Genomic DNA, 21,571 nt, shown 5'->3' with positions numbered 1-21,571 from the left:
AGTGCTGCACACCCGCGAAATGTCGTTGAAAAGGAGGCAGCGCGCCGTGCGCTGGTGAGGGGCGGAGCGTCGCGCCGAGCTGGTGTGTCCGGTGGACGGAGTGGTGATGATGATGATGATGATGATGATGATGAGGTGATGTTCTCCGTTCGCTGTGCGCCGCGTGATGCTCGGAACTCACGTGAGACATGAGGAGGAAGAGGAGGGGGGAGTCGCTGTCGCTGCTGTCGCTGCTGTCGCCGCTGTCGCTGCTGTCGCCGCTGTCGCCGCTGTCTCCGCTGTCGCTGCTCCTGAGCCTGTCGCTCGCCTGCCTCGCCCCTGACGCCCCGGTCCTGTCGGTGCGGGACTGGGCCCTGCGGGCCGCGGTGGTGGTGGAGGGCCGGGTGGAGACCGTGGGCGCGGCGGGGACGCAGCGTGCGCGCGTCCGTGTGCAGCGCGTGTGGCCGGTGAACGGCGGCGGGCTCGAGGCCGGGCGGCTGGTGACGGTGACCTGCGCCGCGGTGGAGCCGGGCCGCGGATACCTGTTCTTCATGGACCCCGCGGAGGAGCCGGAGCTCTTCACCTCCGCGTCCCCCCCTCTGGAGAACAGCGAGGAGAACCTGCGACAAGTGGAGGGCGCGCTGTGCCACGACTGCGGTGAGCGGCGGGACCATCAGCAGTCGGGGTGAAAGGTCACGGCTGGGTGGAGAGTGAAGGAGGGTTGAAGGAGAGGTGGGATGGAGGGATGGATGAAGGAGAGGGTTTCATCAACTGTTTATTATAGATTCTGCTTCCTAGTGGTGGCCCTAGCAGATAAGGAAGCGTCCCCGTAATCAGAAAGTTGTCAAGGGCCCACGGAACGAAGCGCCGTCCCCACACGCTGTTCATCAAGGGTGACAGTTAAATACAGAGGACAGTGTCACCGTGTCACCATGTGCTGGGCTGCAGTGTCTCACGATCACTTCACTTTCACTAGCAGGAGGACACGTTGTGTCTGCTGCAGTCGTGGAGTGTCCACTTTGTACTACATGTCTGACGTCGGTGGTGGAGCATTGCAGTAGCGCCGGTGTAGCGGTCGTGTTTGTGTAGTTTTGGAGTAGTGGTTTGGGCTGAACAGTTAAATAATTGTGATTTATTTGACAGATATTGTGTCATTTTTGCATCGTCGTTCAGTTTTCACTATACTATGTGTTAAATAACTGCGCTGTACGTAAAATACCAGTCCAGTATCCTTGGCTTGAACTTGGGACACATGTCATCGGTGAGCATGATTCTATATCACACCAAGAAATCAGCTAAAGAAACCGCGAAGGGGACAGAACTTAGTTTTACTGTCTGAACCTTCTTTACTCTGCTGCATGTCCCGTCCACCCACACTCCACACATTTGGCTGCACTCTGTGGTCATGTATGAGTAGCGTGGTGTAGTGGTGTTGTGTCTGAGTAGCGGTGGTGTGCTGGAGTGGCGGTGGTGTAGAAGCGTTATGTATGGTTTTGTGTTGGTGTAACGGAGTTGTGTTGGTGTAGTGGTGTTGTGCTGGAGTAGGGGTATTATGTTTGAGTAGTGATGGTGCAGTGGTTTTGTGTTGGTGTAGCCGTGTTGTGTTGAAGTAGTGGTGTTGTTCTGGAGTAGGTGTATTATGTTTGAGTAGTGATGGTGCAGTGGTTTTGTGTTGGTGTAATGGTGTTGTTCTGGAGTAGAGGTGTTATGTTTGAGTAGCAGTGGTGAAGTGGTTTTGTGTTGGTAATGTGGTGTTGTGTTGAAGTAGTGGTGGTGTAGAAGCGTTATGTATGGTTTTGTGTTGGTGTAACGGTGTTGTGCTGGAGTAGGGGTATTATGTTTGAGTAGTGGTGGTGTAGTGGTTTTGTGTTGGTAATGCGGTGTTGTTTTGAAGTAGTGGTGTTGTTCTGGAGTAGGGGTATTATGTTTGAGTAGTGGTGGTGTAGTGGTGTTGTGTCTGAGTAGCGGTGGTGTGCTGGAGTGGCGGTGGTGTAGAAGCGTTATGTATGGTTTTGTGTTGGTGTAACGGAGTTGTGTTGGTGTAGTGGTGTTGTGCTGGAGTAGGGGTATTATGTTTGAGTAGTGGTGGTGTAGTGGTGTTGTGTCTGAGTAGCGGTGGTGTGCTGGAGTGGCGGTGGTGTAGAAGCGTTATGTATGGTTTTGTGTTGGTGTAACAGTGTTGTGTTGAAGTACAGGGAGTGCAGAATTATTAGGCAAGTTGTATTTTTGTGGAATAATTTTATTATTGAACAACCATGTTCTCAATGAACCCAAAAAACTCATTAATATCAAAGCTGAATGTTTTTGGAAGTAGTTTTTAGTTTGTTTTTATTTTGAGCTATTTTAGGGGGATGTCTGTGTGTGCAGGTGACTATTACTGTGCATAATTATTAGGCAACTTAACAAAAAACAAATATATACCCATTTTAATTATTTATTTTTACCAGTGAAACCAATATAACATCTCCACATTCACAAATATACATTTCTGACATTCAAAACCAAAACAAAAACAAATCAGCAACCAATATAGCCACCTTTCTCTGCAAGGACACTCAAAAGCCTGCCATCCATGGATTCTGTCAGTGTTTTGATCTGTTCACCATCATCATTGCGTGCAGCAGCAACCACAGCCTCCCAGACACTGTTCAGAGAGGTGTACTGTTTTCCCTCCTTGTAAATCTCACATTTGATGATGGACCACAGGTTCTCAATGGGGTTCAGATCAGGTGAACAAGGAGGCCATGTCAGTAGTTTTTCTTCTTTTATACACTTTCTTGCCAGCCACGCTGTGGAGTACTTGGACGCGTGTGATGGAGCATTGTCCTGCATGAAAATCATGTTTTTCTTGAAGGATGCAGACTTCTTCCTGTACCACTGCTTGAAGAAGGTGTCTTCCAGAAACTGGCAGTAGGACTGGGAGTTGAGCTTGACTCCATCCTCAACCCGAAAAGGCCCCACAAGCTGATGATACCAGCCCAAACCAGTACTCCACCTCCACCTTGCTGGTGTCTGAGTCGGACCGGAGCTCTCTGCCCTTTACCAATCCAGCCACGGGCCCATCCATCTGGCCCATCAAGACTCACTCTCATTTCATCAGTCCATAAAACCTTAGAAAAATCAGTCTTGAGATATTTCTTGGCCCAGTCTTGACGTTTCAGCTTGTGTGTCTTGTTCAGTGGTGGTCGTCTTTCAGCCTTTCTTACCTTGGCCATGTCTCTGAGTATTGCACACCTTGTGCTTTTGGGCACTCCAGTGATGTTGCAGCTCTGAAATATGGCCAAACTGGTGGCAAGTGGCATCTTGGCAGCTGCACGCTTGACTTTTCTCAGTTCATGGGCAGTTATTTTGCGCCTTGGTTTTTCCACACGCTTCTTGTGACCCTGTTGACTATTTTGAATGAAACGCTTGATTGTTCGATGATCACGCTTCAGAAGCTTTGCAATTTTAAGAGTGCTGCATCCCTCTGCAAGATATCTCACTATTTTTGACTTTTCTGAGCCTGTCAAGTCCTTCTTTTGACCCATTTTGCCAAAGGAAAGGAAGTTGCCTAATAATTATGCACACCTGATATAGGGTGTTGATGTCATTAGACCACACCCCTTCTCATTACAGAGATGCACATCACCTAATATGCTTAATTGGTAGTAGGCTTTCGAGCCTATACAGCTTGGAGTAAGACAACATGCATGAAGAGGATGATGTGGACAAAATACTCATTTGCCTAATAATTCTGCACTCCCTGTAGTGATGTTGTTCTGGAGTAGAGGTGTTATGTTTGAGTAGCAGTGGTGTAGTGGTTTTGTGTTGGCGTAGCCGTGTTGTGTTGAAGTAGTGGTGGTGTAGAAGTGTTATATATGGTTTTGTGTTGGTGTAATGGTGTTGTGTTGGTGTAGTGGTGTTGTGCTGGAGTAGGGGTATTATGTTTGAGTAGTGATGGTGAAGTGGTTTTGTGTTGGTAATGCGGTGTTGTTTTGAAGTAGTGGTGTTGTGCTGGAGTAGGGGTATTATGTTTGAGTAGTGATGGTGAAGTGGTTTTGTGTTGGTAATGCGGTGTTGTTTTGAAGTAGTGGTGGTGTAGAACTGTTATGTATGGTTTTGTGTTGGTGTAACGGTGTTGTGCTGGAGTAGGGGTATTATGTTTGGGTAGTGATGGTGAAGTGGTTTTGTGTTAGTAATGCGGTGTTGTTTTGAAGTAGTGGTGTTGTGCTGGAGTAGGGGTATTATGTTTGGGTAGTGATGGTGAAGTGGTTTTGTGTTAGTAATGCGGTGTTGTTTTGAAGTAGTGGTGTTGTGCTGGAGTAGGGGTATTATGTTTGAGTAGTGATGGTGAAGTGGTTTTGTGTTGGTAATGCGGTGTTGTTTTGAAGTAGTGGTGTTGTGCTGGAGTAGGGGTATTATGTTTGAGTAGTGATGGTGAAGTGGTTTTGTGTTGGTAATGCGGTGTTGTTTTGAAGTAGTGGTGTTGTGCTGGAGTAGGGGTATTATGTTTGAGTAGTGATGGTGAAGTGGTTTTGTGTTGGTAATGCGGTGTTGTTTTGAAGTAGTGGTGTTGTGCTGGAGTAGGGGTATTATGTTTGAGTAGTGATGGTGAAGTGGTTTTGTGTTAGTAATGCGGTGTTGTTTTGAAGTAGTGGTGTTGTGCTGGAGTAGGGGTATTATGTTTGAGTAGTGATGGTGAAGTGGTTTTGTGTTAGTAATGCGGTGTTGTTTTGAAGTAGTGGTGTTGTGCTGGAGTAGGGGTATTATGTTTGAGTAGTGATGGTGAAGTGGTTTTGTGTTGGTAATGCGGTGTTGTTTTGAAGTAGTGGTGTTGTGCTGGAGTAGGGGTATTATGTTTGAGTAGTGATGGTGAAGTGGTTTTGTGTTGGTAATGCGGTGTTGTTTTGAAGTAGTGGTGTTGTGCTGGAGTAGGGGTATTATGTTTGAGTAGTGATTGTGAAGTGGTTGTGTTGGTAATGCGGTGTTGTTTTGAAGTAGTGGTGTTGTTCTGGAGTAGGGGTATTATGTTTGAGTAGTGATGGTGAAGTGGTTTTGTGTTGGTAATGCGGTGTTGTTTTGAAGTAGTGGTGGTGTAGAACCGTTATGTATGGTTTTGTGTTGGTGTAACGGTGTTGTGCTGGAGTAGGGGTATTATGTTTGAGTAGTGGTGGTGTAGTGGTTTTGTGTTGGTAATGCAGTGTTGTTTTAAAGTAGTGGTGTTGTTCTGGAGTAGGGCTATTATGTTTGAGTAGTGTTGATGTATGGTTTCGTGTTGGTGTAACAGTGTTGTGTTGGTGTAGCAGTGTTGTACTGGAGTAGGGGTGTTGTGTATGAGTAGCGGTGGTGTAGCATGTGTGCAGTTTGGACTGTTCTCTGTTTGGTAGAACCAGCCGGATGTGAAGCAGCTCAGATAGAATGTTGTACCAAGATATGAACTATACCTCTGCGGTTCCACACACCCTGGATCCGGAATTTAGAACCAGGTTCTCGTCCTTTTTCTCTTACAAAATTACACAACAGTGCAGACATACCATCACAAGAGCAAAGAACCAGCATAGAACCTACTAGAAGTAAGCCTCCTACCTCACATGTGTCCTTTCTGCTTCTCCCCTTCACTCCACCCCACCCCCCAGGCAAGGTTTCCATGGTGACAGCTGGGTGCAGCGGGTATCAGAGATTCACGCCGAGGCTGAAGGGTCTCGCTTGTGAATCCACGTAGACAATGTCTGTGTGGGTGGAGCTGTTGAATTTAAGGCGGAGCTTTTGAAAGCAGGGTGTGGTTTTAACCTGCAGCTGTCACCTGTCAACGTCAGAGTGTGTGAGTCCTAAAGAACCTCATTCCAGAAAGATAACAGGTGAATGCAGGTCTAGAACCGTGTGGAGTTCAGACATGGAGAATGGAACATCTGGAAAGATGGAGGTTGAGGAAACGATTAGGAAAAAAGGTTCACACACACACACACACACACACACACACACACACTTCACAGTCTCTGCCTAAAAAGCTGAGAGAACAGAGAAGAAAAGGAAAGAGTCTGCTGGGGTCAAAAGAGGAGTGAAGTGGACAATGGTGTGTGTGTGTGTGTGTGTGTGTGTGTGTGTGTGTGTGTGTTAATTGAAGTGATAGACAACAACATGGCTGCTCTATGTCACGTCCATGCGGGCATGATGCGGCGGGTGCACAGAGAGCAGGACGAAGAGTGACGAGGAATGAAGGACGCGTTCACCTGACATCACGAAACGGGTTTAATTGTGAATCACAGGACAGGGGAGACATCCGAGACGTTGACATTGGTGACCACAGAACATAACGTTGAAGACCTGACGGTGAACAGAAACGAACAGGGCAGCTTTATACATTAGACACAGGTGAGAACGATTAGGGAACATTACACATGACAACAATCCCGGACCGGAGTAACCCCATTTCGGACCGGATCGTGACACTCTACAACATTTGAGCAGTGTGAGCCTCTCATTAATGTTAGAGTTTCTGTTTCTCTTTTGTTCTGGATGAATTGAATCACCTTGTTCTGTACGGACATCGACCCACCTTTGAAAATCAACTGGTCTTATAGACAAAGACATTCATGATTTAATGAAGAGTAAGACATTCGTTTTTTTTTTGTTTTTGTTTTTTTTTGCATTTTAGAGTCATTGCCAAAAGTTTTGAGAATGACACAAATCCTGGTTTTCACAATGTTTGCTGCCTCCGTTTTTATTACGGCAGGTTGCATTTACTCCAGAATGTTATGAAGATGATCAGATGAATTACAAAGTCCCTCTTTAATCCTATAAAAACTATTTCCCCTGCATTTCAGCCCTGACACAAAAGGACCTGCTGAGATCATTTCAGTGATCTTCGCGTTTACACAAGTGAGAGTGTTGAGGAGCACAAGGCTGGAGATCATTCTGTCATGCTGACAGGATCCTTCAAAGGGAGCGTGATGGATGAAGTCTGTTAACCATGGTTCAGTCATCATTGCGTTACATAAAAAGTTCATCACAGGCAGGTATATCGCTGCTACTAAGATTGTACCTAAATCAACCATTTATCACATCATCAAAAACTTCAAGGAGAGAAGAACAAGTGATGTGAAGAAGGCTTCAGGGTGTCCAAGAAAGTCCAGGAAGCGCCAGGACCGTCTCCTAAAGATGATCCAGCTGCGGGACCGGGGTTCCACCAGTGCAGAGCTTGCTCAGGTGTGAGGGCATCTGCAGGCACAGTGAGGTGAAGACTTCTGGAGGATGGCCTGGTGTCAAGAAGGGCAGCGAAGATGCCACTTCTCTCCAAGAACAACATCAAGGACAGAGTGATATTCTGTAAAACGTGCAGGGATTGACTGCGGAGGACTGGGGTAAAGTCATTTTCTCTGATGAAGCCCCTTTCTGATTGTTTGTGGCATCTAGAAAAATGATTGTCCTGTCTCATACCAGCAGTAAAGCATCCTGAGACCCTTTCATGTGTGGGGCTGCTTCTCGTCCAAGGGAGTGAACTCACTCACAATTTTACCCCAGAACACGGCCATGAATAAAGAACCATGGTAGAACCAGGTACCAAAGCATCCTCCCAACCATCCAAGAACAGTCTGGTGAAGAACGAGGCCTTTTCCAGCACGATGGAGCACCGTGTCATAAGGCCAAAGTGACTAAGTGGCTCGATGAACAAAACATTGACATTTTGGGTCCATGGCAGGACACTCCCTGGAACTTAATCCAACCGAGAACTTGTGGTCCATCCTCATGAGGCGGGTGGACAAGTTCTGAAAAAAACTCCAAGCCCTGATTATGAAGGAACGGGTCGCCGTCAGTCAGGATTTGGCCCAGAAGTTGATTGACGGCCTGTCAGGGCGAATTGCAGAGATATTGAATGAAAATGGACGACTCTTTGGATAAACCTGATTTAATTGTCAATAAAATGCTTGTAATTATACTTCAGTAAACCACATAAACAACTGACAAAATCAGCAAAGTTTGTGAGGAGCAGTATTTGAACATTTCCACACCACGTCTTCTTCCTGATATGTAACAGAGTGTTAAGTCGGTGTGTAACTGTCTTCTGATGACATATGAAAGTGGGCGTGGCTGTCGGTGTAATAATAGGTCTGGGTTCTGCTCCTCTCTCTGTAGCTGTAGCCCCCAGGCTTCGGCCGCTGCAGAGCCAGTCTCTGGTGGAGGGCGAGCGTCTGCAGCTGAGGTGCGACGTGGGGGAAGGGAACCCGAGCCCCACCCTGCGCTGGTTTAAAGATGGCAGTGAACTGAAGAAGAACCGAGACGTGAAGATCAAGTCCAGCAAGTATGGAGAAATGTCATAACCAATAATAAAACACAGCAGATATCGCCTGGCATGGATGTTGTAGATACTGGGGTTACTGGGGTTACTGGAGATACTAGGCAGTCCCTCCAGGGATTCAGCAAATTCAGCCAATTCAGCCAATCCGCATGATAATTTGCATATTGCACATTTGGCAAATACACAACTTTATTGCAATTTTGACCTAACGCTGCACTTCCTGCATTTTACGTCACTTGTGGGTCAGTGGTGGCCTAGCGGTTAAGGAAGCGGCCCTGTAATCAGAAGGTTGCGGGTTCGAGTCCCACTGAGGTCCCCTTGATGAAGGTCCCGTCCCCACACACTGCTCCCCGGGCGCAAGGGTGATGGTTAAATACAGAGGACATGTTTCACCGTGTCACCATGTGCTGTGCTGCAGTGTTTCACCATGACAATCATGTCACTTTCATGGCGACCAGCCAAAGCGAACCACCCTGACGAAGTCTGTTGCTGCTGTTTTTGTTCTTGTATTAAGTCAAGGTTTGTTATTCTATACAAATATATGTTGGAAAAAGTGTACCAGTGCATTTAATTATATAAACAATACTAAATCGCTTCATTTGAATGTTTGGTTTATGTATTAATTTAAAACAAATGTGAGATGATTTGCAGTTTTTCACTTATTTTAGCAGTTTCACAGCAACCGTACCCAGAGACTGTCCCTAAAGTTGCCGCAACTTCAGGCATGTTAGATGGTGACATCCTGGAGGGGTTGACTAGGGTTGCTGGGGTTACTGGAGCTACTGAGTTAACTCAAACCTGCATGAATTTACCCAGAACAGCGAGTGAATCAGTGAAAAGTCTGATCTAAAAATAGGCACGATACTTATTTTTAAATGCCTGTCAGCCCCACTCTTTGAAATAAGATTGGATGTTTGACAGAATAGGAACTGAGCTGATGAGTGAGGTTGTACACACGCACGCACGCACACACACACACACACACACATGCAGCTTGGGTGGATGGGTCACGTCTCTCTCATCTCTTTCCTTTCTAGGAAAAACTCTAAGATCCAAATCAGCCGTGTGCGGCTGGAGGATGCTGGGAATTATTCGTGTGTAGCGGAGAACTCTCTGGGCAGAGACAACGTCACCAGTTCTGTCAGCGTGCGAATCAGCAACAGCAGTAAGTCATCATACCAGATGCATATTAGGACACATCCCAAAATAATACTGAATATATGCCTGTAATGTGTCTGTCTAATAAGCTAATAATCACAGTTCACTCTGAAATTATATCCTGTGCATATGTTAAATTATTCATGTTTCCATCTAAAATCACACACGTTCATTACTTCTTCACAGTACTAGCTTGTGGAACGTTGGGAACGCTGGTGCTTGTGCAGTAGCTGAGGGAGCACCAACCTCAGATTAGCTGAACTAGAAGGCTGCTGGATATAACCGGGGTCGTGGGTGGCTCCGGCAGCGGATGTAGCATCAGAGACAACACTGGAATCGTGGTCAAGGATGGAAAAGGCGGTCGGTAACATCAGGGGCAAACAAGAGTCTGAGGGGCAATCCAAACGCGTGGTCAGGTAGAAGTGGTCCTCTCTGCTTGAGAGGAGGTCTAACCAGGAAATGGCTTACAGCAAACGTGAAGTAAATCGACAAATGAGTTCACGATTATTCTTGCTCTTCGCCCCCTTTTATACTGTCTGTTGTCCTGGGCGTGTAGTCCTTCTGGGTCGTCGAGGTCGCCCTGGTGCCCTCTGGTGGCCTAGTGACAAAGGGGTGACTATTAGGAGACAGGCTAGTTCTCTGCTGGTCGCCAGACTGTTGCAGGTAACTATTCATGTTGTCATCTTACTTTGCTCCTGTCCCATCTGTTCTCAGGAACGTTCACGATGTCGCCAGGGTACAGCTACACCCGAAAATGCAATGAGACGGAGAAGGCGTACTGCGTGAATGGCGGGGACTGTTACTTCATCCACGGCATAAACCAGCTGACCTGCGAGTAAGTGCAGCACCTACTGAACAATCTGAACATCAACAGTTACAACTAGTGTTGTTACCATCAACAAAATTTATAACGAAATATCTTCGTCAAAGAACCTATCTGATGTGATGAAGACGAGACATGAATGCTGGTCATGTGGCAGTAACTATAACAAAATATATCATGCAATATTGTTGACGAAAAAAATGCAACACAACCACCATCCTGGAATTATTCACATTATTCTACTATTATATCTTATATCTTTCAAAATTTGCAATTGGTTTATTTAAATAAAAGACCAACTTTCTATAAAATAAAATAACCTTGTTTTATATAGGAAATGGGTTTGACTAAAAGAAAATTTTGCTTTTGTCTGCTAGGTACCTGCACTATATTGACTGGGTTAAAAGAGATTAAAATATTAATTTACTAAAACTAGACTAAAATGTGATCAGTTTTCACTGACTAAAAACAGTCATGGATAATTCTGACAAAAATAAGACTAAAAGGCTCTAATAAAACTAAAAAGACTAGACTAAAATGAGTCTGGATGTGACTAAGCCTCATAATAATTAAAATGACAGTTTGATGCAAAGAGAAGACTAAAACTAAAATTAAAACAGATTACACCACCTGAAATAATTAGGGCTACAACATTAGCTATGTATGTATGTATGGATGTGCTCTAGGTTGTTCATGAGTAGCAGTTTATGAACATGAGAAGTATGAGAAGGGTTGCAATTTAACAACAATACATATTCAGTGTCCATTACATGTTATATTTTACTAGACTGTATTCACAATAGATATCTTGTGGGTAGTTACAAGTTACATTTAATCTGTTAGATTTACTTGAGAACTTTTTAGTTACACAGTCTGTGTGTGTATGTACGAGGTTTGTATGTAGATGGTGAGTAAAAGTGGTGTACGTATGAGGTTTGTATGTAGATGGTGTAAAGTGGTGTACATACGAGGTTTGTATGTAGATGGTGTAAAGTGGTGTATGTGCGAGGTTTGTATGTAGATGTATGTAGGTTTGTATATAGATGGTGTAACGTGGTGTATGTACGAGGTTTGTATGTAGATGGTGAGTAAAAGTACTGTATGTGTGAGGTTTGTATGTAGATGGTGTAAAGTGGTGTATGTGTGAGGTTTGTATGTAGATGGTGTAAAGTGGTGTATGTGCGAGGTTTGTTTGTAGATGGTGAGTAAAAGTGGTGTATGTGGGAGGTTTGTATGTAGATGGTGTAAAGTGGTGTATGTGCGAGGTTTGTATGTAGATGTATGTAGGTTTGTATATAGATGGTGTAACGTGGTGTATGTACAAGGTTTGTATGTAGATGGTGAGTAAAAGTACTGTATGTGTGAGGTTTGTATGTAGATGGTGTAAAGTGGTGTATGTGTGAGGTTTGTATGTAGATGGTGTAAAGTGGTGTACGTATGAGGTTTGTATGTAGATGGTGTAAAGTGGTGTATGTGTGAGGTTTGTATGTAGATGGTGTAAAGTGGTGTATGTGCGAGGTTTGTTTGTAGATGGTGAGTAAAAGTGGTGTATGTGGGAGGTTTGTATGTAGATGGTGTAACCTGGTGTATGTACGAGGTTTGTATGTAGATGGTGTAAAGTGGTGTATGTACGAGGTTTGTATGTAGATGGTGAGTAAAAGTACTGTATGTTGTAGGTTTGTATATAGATGGTGTAACGTGGTGTATGTACGAGGTTTGTATGTAGATGGTGAGTAAAAGTACTGTATGTGTGAGGTTTGTATGTAGATGGTGTAAAGTGGTGTACGTATGAGGTTTGTATGTAGATGGTGTAAAGTGGTGTATGTGTGAGGTTTGTATGTAGATGGTGTAAAGTGGTGTATGTGCGAGGTTTGTTTGTAGATGGTGAGTAAAAGTGGTGTATGTGGGAGGTTTGTATGTAGATGGTGTAACCTGGTGTATGTACGAGGTTTGTATGTAGATGGTGTAAAGTGGTGTATGTACGAGGTTTGTATGTAGATGGTGTAAAGTGGTGTATGTGGGAGGTTTGTATGTAGATGGTGTAAAGTGGTGTATGTGGGAGGTTTGTATGAAGATGGTGTAAAGTGGTGTATGTACGAGGTTTGTATGTAGATGGTGTAAAGTGGTGTATGTGGGAGGTTTGTATGTAGATGGTGTAAAGTGGTGTATGTGGGAGGTTTGTATGAAGATGGTGTAAAGTGGTGTATGTACGAGGTTTGTATGTAGATGGTGTAAAGTGGTGTATGTACGAGGTTTGTATGTAGATGGTGTAAAGTGGTGTATGTGCGAGGTTTGTATTTAGATGGTGTAAAGTGGTGTATGTGCGAGGTTTGTATGTAGATGGTCTAAAGTGGTGTATGTACGAGGTTTGTATGTAGATGGTGTAAAGTGGTGTATGTGCGAGGTTTGTATGTAGATGGTGTAAAGTGGTGTATGTACGAGGTTTGTATTTAGATGGTGTAAAGTGGTGTATGTGGGAGGTTTGTATGTAGATGGTGTAAAGTGGTGTATGTGGGAGGTTTGTATGTAGATGGTGTAAAGTGGTGTATGTGCAAGGTTTGTATGTAGATGGTGTAAAGTGGTGTATGTGCAAGGTTTGTATTTAGATGGTGTAAAGTGGTGTATGTGGGAGGTTTGTATGTAGATGGTGTAAAGTGGTGTATGTGTGAGGTTTGTATGTAGATGGTGTAAAGTGGTGTATGTACGAGGTTTGTATGTAGATGGTGTAAAGTGGTGTATGTACGAGGTTTGTATGTAGATGGTGTAAAGTGGTGTATGTGCGAGGTTTGTATGTAGATGGTGTAAAGTGGTGTATGTACGAGGTTTGTATGTAGATGGTGTAAAGTGGTGTATGTGGGAGGTTTGTATGTAGATGGTGTAAAGTGGTGTATGTGGGAGGTTTGTATGAAGATGGTGTAAAGTGGTGTATGTGCGAGGTTTGTATGTAGATGGTGTAAAGTGGTGTATGTGCGAGGTTTGTTTGTAGATGGTGAGTAAAAGTGGTGTATGTGGGAGGTTTGTATGTAGATGGTGTAACCTGGTGTATGTACGAGGTTTGTATGTAGATGGTGTAAAGTGGTGTATGTACGAGGTTTGTATGTAGATGGTGTAAAGTGGTGTATGTGGGAGGTTTGTATGAAGATGGTGTAAAGTGGTGTATGTGGGAGGTTTGTATGAAGATGGTGTAAAGTGGTGTATGTGCGAGGTTTGTATGAAGATGGTGTAAAGTGGTGTATGTGCGAGGTTTGTATGTAGATGGTCTAAAGTGGTGTATGTGGGAGGTTGTATGTAGATGGTGTAAAGTGGTGTATGTGCGAGGTTTGTATGAAGATGGTCTAAAGTGGTGTATGTGGGAGGTTTGTATGTAGATGGTGTAAAGTGGTGTATGTGCGAGGTTTGTATGAAGATGGTGTAAAGTGGTGTATGTGGGAGGTTTGTATGAAGATGGTGTAAAGTGGTGTATGTGGGAGGTTTGTATGAAGATGGTGTAAAGTGGTGTATGTGCGAGGTTTGTATGAAGATGGTGTAAAGTGGTGTATGTGCGAGGTTTGTATGTAGATGGTGTAAAGTGGTGTATGTGGGAGGTTTGTATGTAGATGGTGTAAAGTGGTGTATGTGCGAGGTTTGTATGAAGATGGTGTAAAGTGGTGTATGTGGGAGGTTTGTATGAAGATGGTGTAAAGTGGGTGTATGTGCGAGGTTTGTATGTAGATGGTGTAAGTGGTGTATGTGGGAGGTTTGTATGAAGATGGTGTAAAGTGGTGTATGTGCGAGGTTTGTATGTAGATGGTGTAAAGTGGTGTATGTGGGAGGTTTGTATGAAGATGGTGTAAAGTGGTGTATGTGGGAGGTTTGTATGAAGATGGTGTAAAGTGGTGTATGTGGGAGGTTTGTATGAAGATGGTGTAAAGTGGTGTATGTGGGAGGTTTGTATGTAGATGGTGTAACGTGGTGTATGTGGGAGGTGTATGTAAGATGGTGAAAGCTGGTGTATGTGGGAGGTTTGTATGAAGATGGTGTAAAGTGGTGTATGTGGGAGGTTTGTATGAAGATGGTGTAAAGTGGTGTATGTGCGAGGTTTGTATGAAGATGGTGTAAAGTGGTGTATGTGCGAGGTTTGTATGTAGATGGTGTAAAGTGGTGTACGTATGAGCGTTTCTTGATTGCCTAGGGGCGCCTCATTTCCTAATAGCAGAATTAGTATATTTAGATTTTTTGTGTTTGAATAGATTGCTGATATTCAGATATTCCAATCCAACTGTTACTCAGTACTTCAGTAGATTTATCATTACATACTTTTGTACTCTTATAAGCAATTATAATTCTAAGCAATTAATTAAGTTTTTTTATTATTTTTTAAATTCTTTTTATTATTAAGATTCTTACTGTTTTTTTACTTGACTGCCCACCTCATGTAAATTGATGTGGATGACATCTGAGTGTCCTGGTCATTAGTGAAAAGCCACTACCACCCTGCCACACTAACTTGGGTTATCCCTGTCCCACACTAACTGTACTAGTAACCCGGAGTTATCCCAGTCCTACGTTACTTTCTGTCCATTTGTTTGACAGATTTATTCAGAACGTTCATTGATGACAGGTCCCGGCCCCTGGAGCAATGTGGTGCTCATGTGGTGGCTCATGAAGCTCTGTTCTAATGTCATGTTTTTCTTGCTCTTTTCTCTCTCTCTATTGGTCCTTTATGTGTCTCCTTCTCTCCCCTCCCCTTGTTCTTCCTCCCCTCTGATCCCTTATGTTGTTTCCTACATCAGGTGTCCAAATGACTACACTGGTGATCGGTGTCAAAAATCCGTCATGGCCGATTTCTACAGTATGTCCCTCTCTTTGTTCTGTCTTCTGCATGGCACTGGGGGAGGGTGCATGTCTCTGTATCTGACTGCACCACCCTCCATCCTGTCCTTTCTCCACCCAGGCCTGTTGCTGTAGTGTGAATGTTTGTCTTGATATAAATAACCTCAACAGACAGAGAGGAGTCTTTAACGTAGTGGACTGAATAGGAGATTTACAACCAGTAGTGACAGGGACAGTCCCCCTGGAGACTCAGGGTTAAGTGTCTTGCTCGGGGACACAATGGCAGTAAGTGGGGTTTGAACCTGACATTGTGGTCTTGCCCAATAGGCTACTAGCAGATGTGTTCCTCTTTGACATGATGGACATAAATGGACATGTTATGGACAAATCGTTCCCATGTGGAGGAAACCATGACAGTGTGGCACATGAGCTCCAGGTCTGGAGCAATAGAAGAAGGTGTCCTGGTCTGATGAATCATCATATGGATGGCCAGTTGCATTTCCACCACTTATCTGAGGAAGACATGACACCTGGAGGCACTATTGGACGAAGATACTGCCACAATGGTTTGAGGAACACAACAACGATGTGGGATGAAGAAAGGATAACATCAAACCACAGAAGATCCTGGTCAACAAGCTGAGAGTAGTAGTTACAGTTATGGCCCTGCTACAGTTGGTATGGAGTATTCAGAGCCCATTTTCAATCTTTTTTAATTTTTGAAAAGTCAAATTTTCCCTCATTAATGTACACACAGCACCATTTATTAATAGAAAAACATAGAACTGTTGACATTTTTGTAGATTTATCAATATGGAAAAATGTAAACATTACATGGTCCTGAGTATTTGCTGTGACACTCATATATTTAACTCAGGTGCAGTTCATTTCTTCGGATCGTCTTTGAGATGGTTCTACACCTTCATTTGAGTCCAGCTGTGTTTGATTTTGTCTATATAAGACCTTACAGCTCACAATACATTTACAGCATTTACATTTACAGCATTTATCAGACGCCGTTCAGGATATCCTTTACTTTACTTTACTTGGCAAAGCGACTTACAAGGAGAAGACACCAGCAATTCTCGTTCGATTTCTATAGATTTTGAGTTTACAAAACTAAGAGCCCTGATATCCTGGACTAAAACCTTCTCCAGAGTGCTCAGGACCTCAGAGTGGGTCGACGTTTACCTTCCAACAAGACAATGACCCTGAGAACACAGCTAAAATAATGAAGAAGTGGCTTCACAACAACTCTGTGACTGTTCTTGAATGGCCCAGCCAGAGCCCTGACTTAAACTCAATTGAGCATCTCTGGAGAGACCTAAAAATGGCCGTCCACCAACATGTACCATCCAGCCTGCCAGAACTGGTGAGGATCTGAAAAGAGGAATAGCAGAGGATCCCCAAATCCAGGTGTGAACTTATTGCATCTTCCCAAAGAGACTCGTGACTGTATTAGATCAAAAGGGTTCTTCTAGTAAATACTGAGCAAAGGGTCTGAATACTCAGGACCATGTGATATTTCAGTTTTTCTTTGTTAATAAATCTGCAAAAATGTCAACAATTCTGTTTTTCTGTCAATGAGGGGTTCTGTGTGTACATTAATGAGGAAAAAAATTAACTTGATTTTAGCAAATGGCTGCAAGATAAGAAAGAGTGAAAAATGTAAGGCGGTCTGAATACTTTCCGTACCCACTGTACACCAGGAGATGCCCATCCTGTCTGTGGAGTCTGTAGTCAATATTCATGGTCATTTCCTGCTGTCTGGAAGTGCTTGGGTGGTGGACCACAGATGAACCCTCCAGATCAAACCAGAAGAAATGTAGATAAGATGCTTCATGTTGCACGCGCTCACTGGCTGTTCCTGTTAACGTTCCTCGGGACGTATCTGGCTCTATCTGTGTGTCTGCATGCCTTCTTGGGTGTATTTGGGGGGAGTTTGCCTGTTTCTGCATCATTTGTGAATTTACTGAATCTGAACAATATAAACCGTGACGGTTACTAATCGCATCCTGGTGCAGACGTGAAGCAGATGGAACATCCTTCACCTGAAACTCTTCTTTTCTCTTTTTGTTTTCCCTCCTTTCTTGTCTTTCTTTTTCATTGTCAACCTTCTGCATTGGCAGGGCATCTTGGATTTGAAATTAAGGGTATGGAAAATTTATTTTTATTTATTATTTTTATTCATTTTTAAGAATTGGTTTCTCACAGTTTCATTAATTGATGACCTTATTGATATGATGACACCAGTTTAAAGGAAACCCCTGGATACATTCAGAATAAATCCTGCTAGATAGTTAATGGTCACCATTAACTCTTTACTAAAAGACAACCTATATATTAAAGTGACGTGATTGTTTACATTACATTACATTTACGGCATTTACCAGAAGCCCTTATCCAGAGCAATTTACAATCAGTAGTTACAGGGACAGTCTGGAGCAATTTAGGGTTAAGTGTCTTGCTCAGGGACACAATGGTAGTAAGTGGGATTTGAACCTGGGTGTTCTGGTTCATAGGCGAGTGTGTTACCCACTAGGCTACTACCACCCTATCGGATCATTGTGAGACACTGCAGCACAGCACACTGTGACACGGTGAAACGTGTCCTCTGTATTTAACCATCACCCTTGACACCATGTCAGGCGCCCTGGGACCAGCGCGTGGGGACGGGACCTTGACCGCAATGGTACCTTTGTGGTTGGGGATTCGAACAGGCAACCTAAGCCAGCACTTCCCCACTCGGCCAAATTAACAAAATGAACAAGATGAGATTTATTTTATCTGATTTGTCCTCCTCTGCAATATTTTTATATTGGCTACTGATGTCAGCTTTGGTGTAAATAAGAGGATCAATTATATTCCAGATTATATTCCAGATCTTTTATCCAGATAATAAAATTGAATGGCCTGATGTAAAATTGCAAGGTGTAGTTTGAAATAGTTTAGAACTGTGTGAATAAGGTAAACGGAAGCTAAATAGATGAAGGGATTCTGGGTAGAACGTGTGAATCCTGCAGGGGGCAGCACTGGCCAGGCCATGGGGATCGTTTCCCTGCCGAGTTGCTGGTTTTTCTATGGTGTGCTGTCAGTGCTGGTTTCTTTCATCAGCGTTGGGTAAAACCCCACAGTTGTCCTCACCCTGCCTAGAAAACGTAGGTTTCAAAAGCACTAATTATGCGAATTAAAACCAATATAAAGCTAGATGTGTGTGTGTGTGTGTGCAAAACCTTAACGTTGATATAGAGAACTGTTTAGTGGAGGTTTTTGTTTTTTATTCTGTTCACCATCTTCCATCTTCTCTTCTGCTGTCCAGACTTGTCCATTACATCGTCCATCCCTCGTTATTCCAGCCAGTTAGTGTCTCCACATGTTACTGTGGACCAGCGTGATGTGATGCGTCTCTCGGCGTCTCGTCTTCCAGGTTCCATGTTTGCTCACGCCTCACTCCTCTTTGTGTTCTGTGCAGAGGCAGAGGAACTCTACCAGAAACGGGTTCTGACCATCACAGGGATCTGTGTGGCGCTGCTAGTGGTCGGCATCGTGTGTGTGGTGGCCTACTGCAAAACCAAGTACGAATCCCACCCGTCCGTCCTGATCTTCTGTTCGGTCGGTAAAAGCCATTCCGTAACGCAGCTGTCCTGCTGGTGTTGCCAGGAAACAGCGGAAAAAGATGCAGCAGCACATGCAGCGGAACACATGCGCAGAACCCAACCGCGTGCTTGCAAACGGGCCCAACCACCCCGGGCTGTGTCTGGAGGAGGTCCCCATGGTGGACGTGAGTTTCTTTCCACCTGATCTGATGTTCCCTTCTGTTCCGTCTCCATTATATAACCGTGTTGATGGAGCTCCCTGTTCTGTAGTATGTTTCAAAGAACGTTCCAGCTACAGAACGAGGCGTACGACACGGAACTGAGACTTCAGGGAACTTCTCAGGCAGTCGGATGTCCTCTAGGTCCCACCACTCGTCCACAGTGTCCCACGCTTCCAGCAACTGGTAACGTTTCTCTCTTCACGAGACCAAACGATAGCGAGACGCTGACAGAACCTCACACCTTCTCCCTCTGGTCTGATGTCCACCAGTCACGAGGAGCACAGCTGGTGCATGCAGCGTTCCGACAGCATGAACTCCGACTGCCAGTCGGGGGCGCTGTCCTCGTCCGTCGGCACCAGCAAGTGCAGCAGTCCGGCGTGCATCGAGGCGCGGACGCGCCGGGCCAACGCCCACTACTTCCTGGATGAGCCGCTGGCGTACGGCGACTCCTACGACTCGCTCCCCGACTCGCCGCACAGTGACAGGTGGGCGTGGCCTGACGCGACTCCCGTCCCTGGCGGTGTCGGTGGCTACGGGGCTGATGTTGGTGCGGTTCTCGTCCCACAGGTACGTCTCGGCGCTGACCACGCCCGCCCGTCTCTCTCCGGTGGACTTCCACTACCCGCTGCCCACTCAGGTGCCAACGTTCCAGATCACCACGCCCAACGCCGGACACGCCCTTTCCCTGCCCCCCGCTGCAGCGGCCAGCTACTGCCCCGACGACGGCCAACCGCTCCTCCACCGCTACCGCCGTCCCCGGCGGCCATTTTACTCCACCGAGAGCACCGGCTCCCTCCCGTCCAGCCCGTACCGGCTAGTGGACGAGGACGCGTACGAGACCACGCAGGAGTACGCCACGCCCCACGACGGGCCGGCCCGGAGCAGCCGCCGCTGGAGGAGGCGGCGCCTCAACGGACACGTCTCCCAGCGTGCACTGGGGCTGAGGGACTACAGCTCCCAGAGCGAGTGGGACGAGGACGAGGAGGGACTGGGTCACGGCGAGAGCACGCCCTTCCTCAGTATGCAGAACATGAGCGCGGCGGAGACCCCGCCCGTCTCCCGCGGCAACGCCCACCGCACCCCTTTAAAAACCACGCCCACCAAACACTGACCCGCAGATTCTTTATTTTATATAAAAGACAGAAGAAATCTTTATTTTCCTTTCCGCAGAAATCAGCCGGCCACAAGGAGGTTTTTTATAGAGCGGAATATTTCTACGCCGATTCGCTCTTCGGTTACAGCATTATGGGATGTGGCGTGCCGCGTGGTCACGCGCTGCATTAGAGAGGAGTATTGTGGTGCCTTTTGCTGTTTGCCGGTTTCAGTTTTTGTAGCCTTTCTTATACCGGACGCTTGTTTTTACTAAAGAGCCTTTTTCCCGCTGTGATCTCATCATGCAATACGAACTTGTCACGCGTCAGCGCGTCCCACACGCCAAAATATTCACAGCGCCGTGTCCCTGCCGCCTGTCACCTGTTCCATCCACCAGACCAGGAAGAACGGAACAGCACAACCAAACGGCACAAGAGGTTCCTGCGCTGCCTCGTTACGGTTCCACCTTCCCGTCCAGGAGTCTGTGTGTTGGCCGAATGACGGTGACTGTCAAGTGATGTGAGGTGACGGTGAGGTGACAGAAGCTCACGTGACTGTGACATGATGGTGAGGTGACGGTAAGGTGACGTGACTGTGAAGTGAGGTGATGTTAAAGGGATGGTGAGGTGGGGCTGACTGAATTGACGTGAGGTGACGGTGAGGTGACAGAAGCTCACGTGACTGTGACATGATGGTGAGGTGATGGTAAGGTGATGTGACTGTGAAGTGAGGTGACGGTAAGGTGACGTGACTGTGAAGCGAGGTGATGTTAAAGGGATGGTGAGGTGATGGTAAGGTGACGTGACTGCCACGTGAGGTGACGGAAAGTGACTGTGAAGTGACGTGATGGTAAAGGGATGGTGAGGTGACGGTGACTGAATTGACGTGAGGTGACATGATGGTGAGGTGACGGTAAGGTGACGTGACTGTGAAGTGACGTGATGGTAAAGGGATGGTGAGGTGACGGTGACTGAATTGACGTGAGGTGACATGATGGTGAGGTGACGGTAAGGTGACGTGACTGTGAAGTGACGTGATGGTAAAGGGATGGTGAGGTGACGGTGACTGAATTGACGTGAGGTGACATGATGGTGAGGTGACGGTAAGGTGACGTGACTGTGAAGTGACGTGATGGTAAAGGGATGGTGAGGTGACGGTGACTGAATTGACGTGAGGTGACATGATGGTGAGGTGACGGTAAGGTGACGTGACTGTGAAGTGACGTGATGGTAAAGGGATGGTGAGGTGACGGTGACTGAATTGACGTGAGGTGACATGATGGTGAGGTGACGGTAAGGTGACGTGACTGTGAAGTGACGTGATGGTAAAGGGATGGTGAGGTGACGGTGACTGAATTGACGTGAGGTGACATGATGGTGAGGTGATGGTAAGGTGACGTGACTGCAACGTGAGGTGACGGTAAGGTGACGTGACTGTGAAGCGAGGTGATGGTAAAGGGATGGTGCGGTGACGGTGACTGTGAAGTGACGTGAGGTGACGTTGAGGTGACATGATGGTGAGGTGGTGGTAAGTTGACAGTAAGGTGATGGTGATGTGAACTGACTGAGGTGATGGTGAAGTGACATGAGGTGACGGTAAGGTGAAGTGAGGTGGT

The 21,571-nt window shown here is 45.7% G+C and overlaps 1 protein-coding gene across 2 annotated transcripts; it reads left to right on the top strand.

Moving 5' to 3' along the window:
• On the top strand, positions 1-20,012 carry LOC114782427 (pro-neuregulin-2, membrane-bound isoform-like). 2 transcript variants are annotated; one of them, XM_028968281.1, is made up of 11 exons: positions 1-636; positions 8,092-8,257; positions 9,292-9,419; positions 10,127-10,247; positions 15,008-15,066; positions 17,177-17,200; positions 18,520-18,622; positions 18,708-18,828; positions 18,914-19,047; positions 19,134-19,349; positions 19,432-20,012. In XM_028968281.1, exons 1-11 carry the CDS (start codon positions 189-191, stop codon positions 19,973-19,975), a joined length of 2,064 nt encoding a protein of 687 aa, XP_028824114.1. In that variant the 5' UTR covers positions 1-188; the 3' UTR covers positions 19,976-20,012. The 2 variants fall into 2 exon arrangements, with proteins under 2 accessions (XP_028824114.1, XP_028824115.1); XM_028968282.1 differs by lacking the exon at positions 17,177-17,200.
• Positions 20,013-21,571: the final 1,559 nt, after the last annotated feature.

The sequence above is a fragment of the Denticeps clupeoides genome, unplaced genomic scaffold, assembly GCF_900700375.1.
Source record: "Denticeps clupeoides unplaced genomic scaffold, fDenClu1.1, whole genome shotgun sequence".
Lineage (NCBI taxonomy): Eukaryota > Metazoa > Chordata > Actinopteri > Clupeiformes > Denticipitidae > Denticeps > Denticeps clupeoides.
This window is presented reverse-complemented; position numbering and strand designations above follow the sequence as displayed.

Bases quoted from the DNA above. Each gene is read 5' to 3' on its own strand.
- LOC114782427 (XM_028968281.1), top strand. From the start codon at position 189: ATGAGGAGGAAGAGGAGGGGGGAGTCGCTGTCGCTGCTGTCGCTGCTG. The intron at 17,201-18,519 runs GTATGGAAAATT...TGTTCTGTGCAG, and splicing joins TCTTGGATTTGAAATTAAGG to AGGCAGAGGAACTCTACCAG. The intron at 19,048-19,133 runs GTAACGTTTCTC...GATGTCCACCAG, and splicing joins TCCCACGCTTCCAGCAACTG to TCACGAGGAGCACAGCTGGT.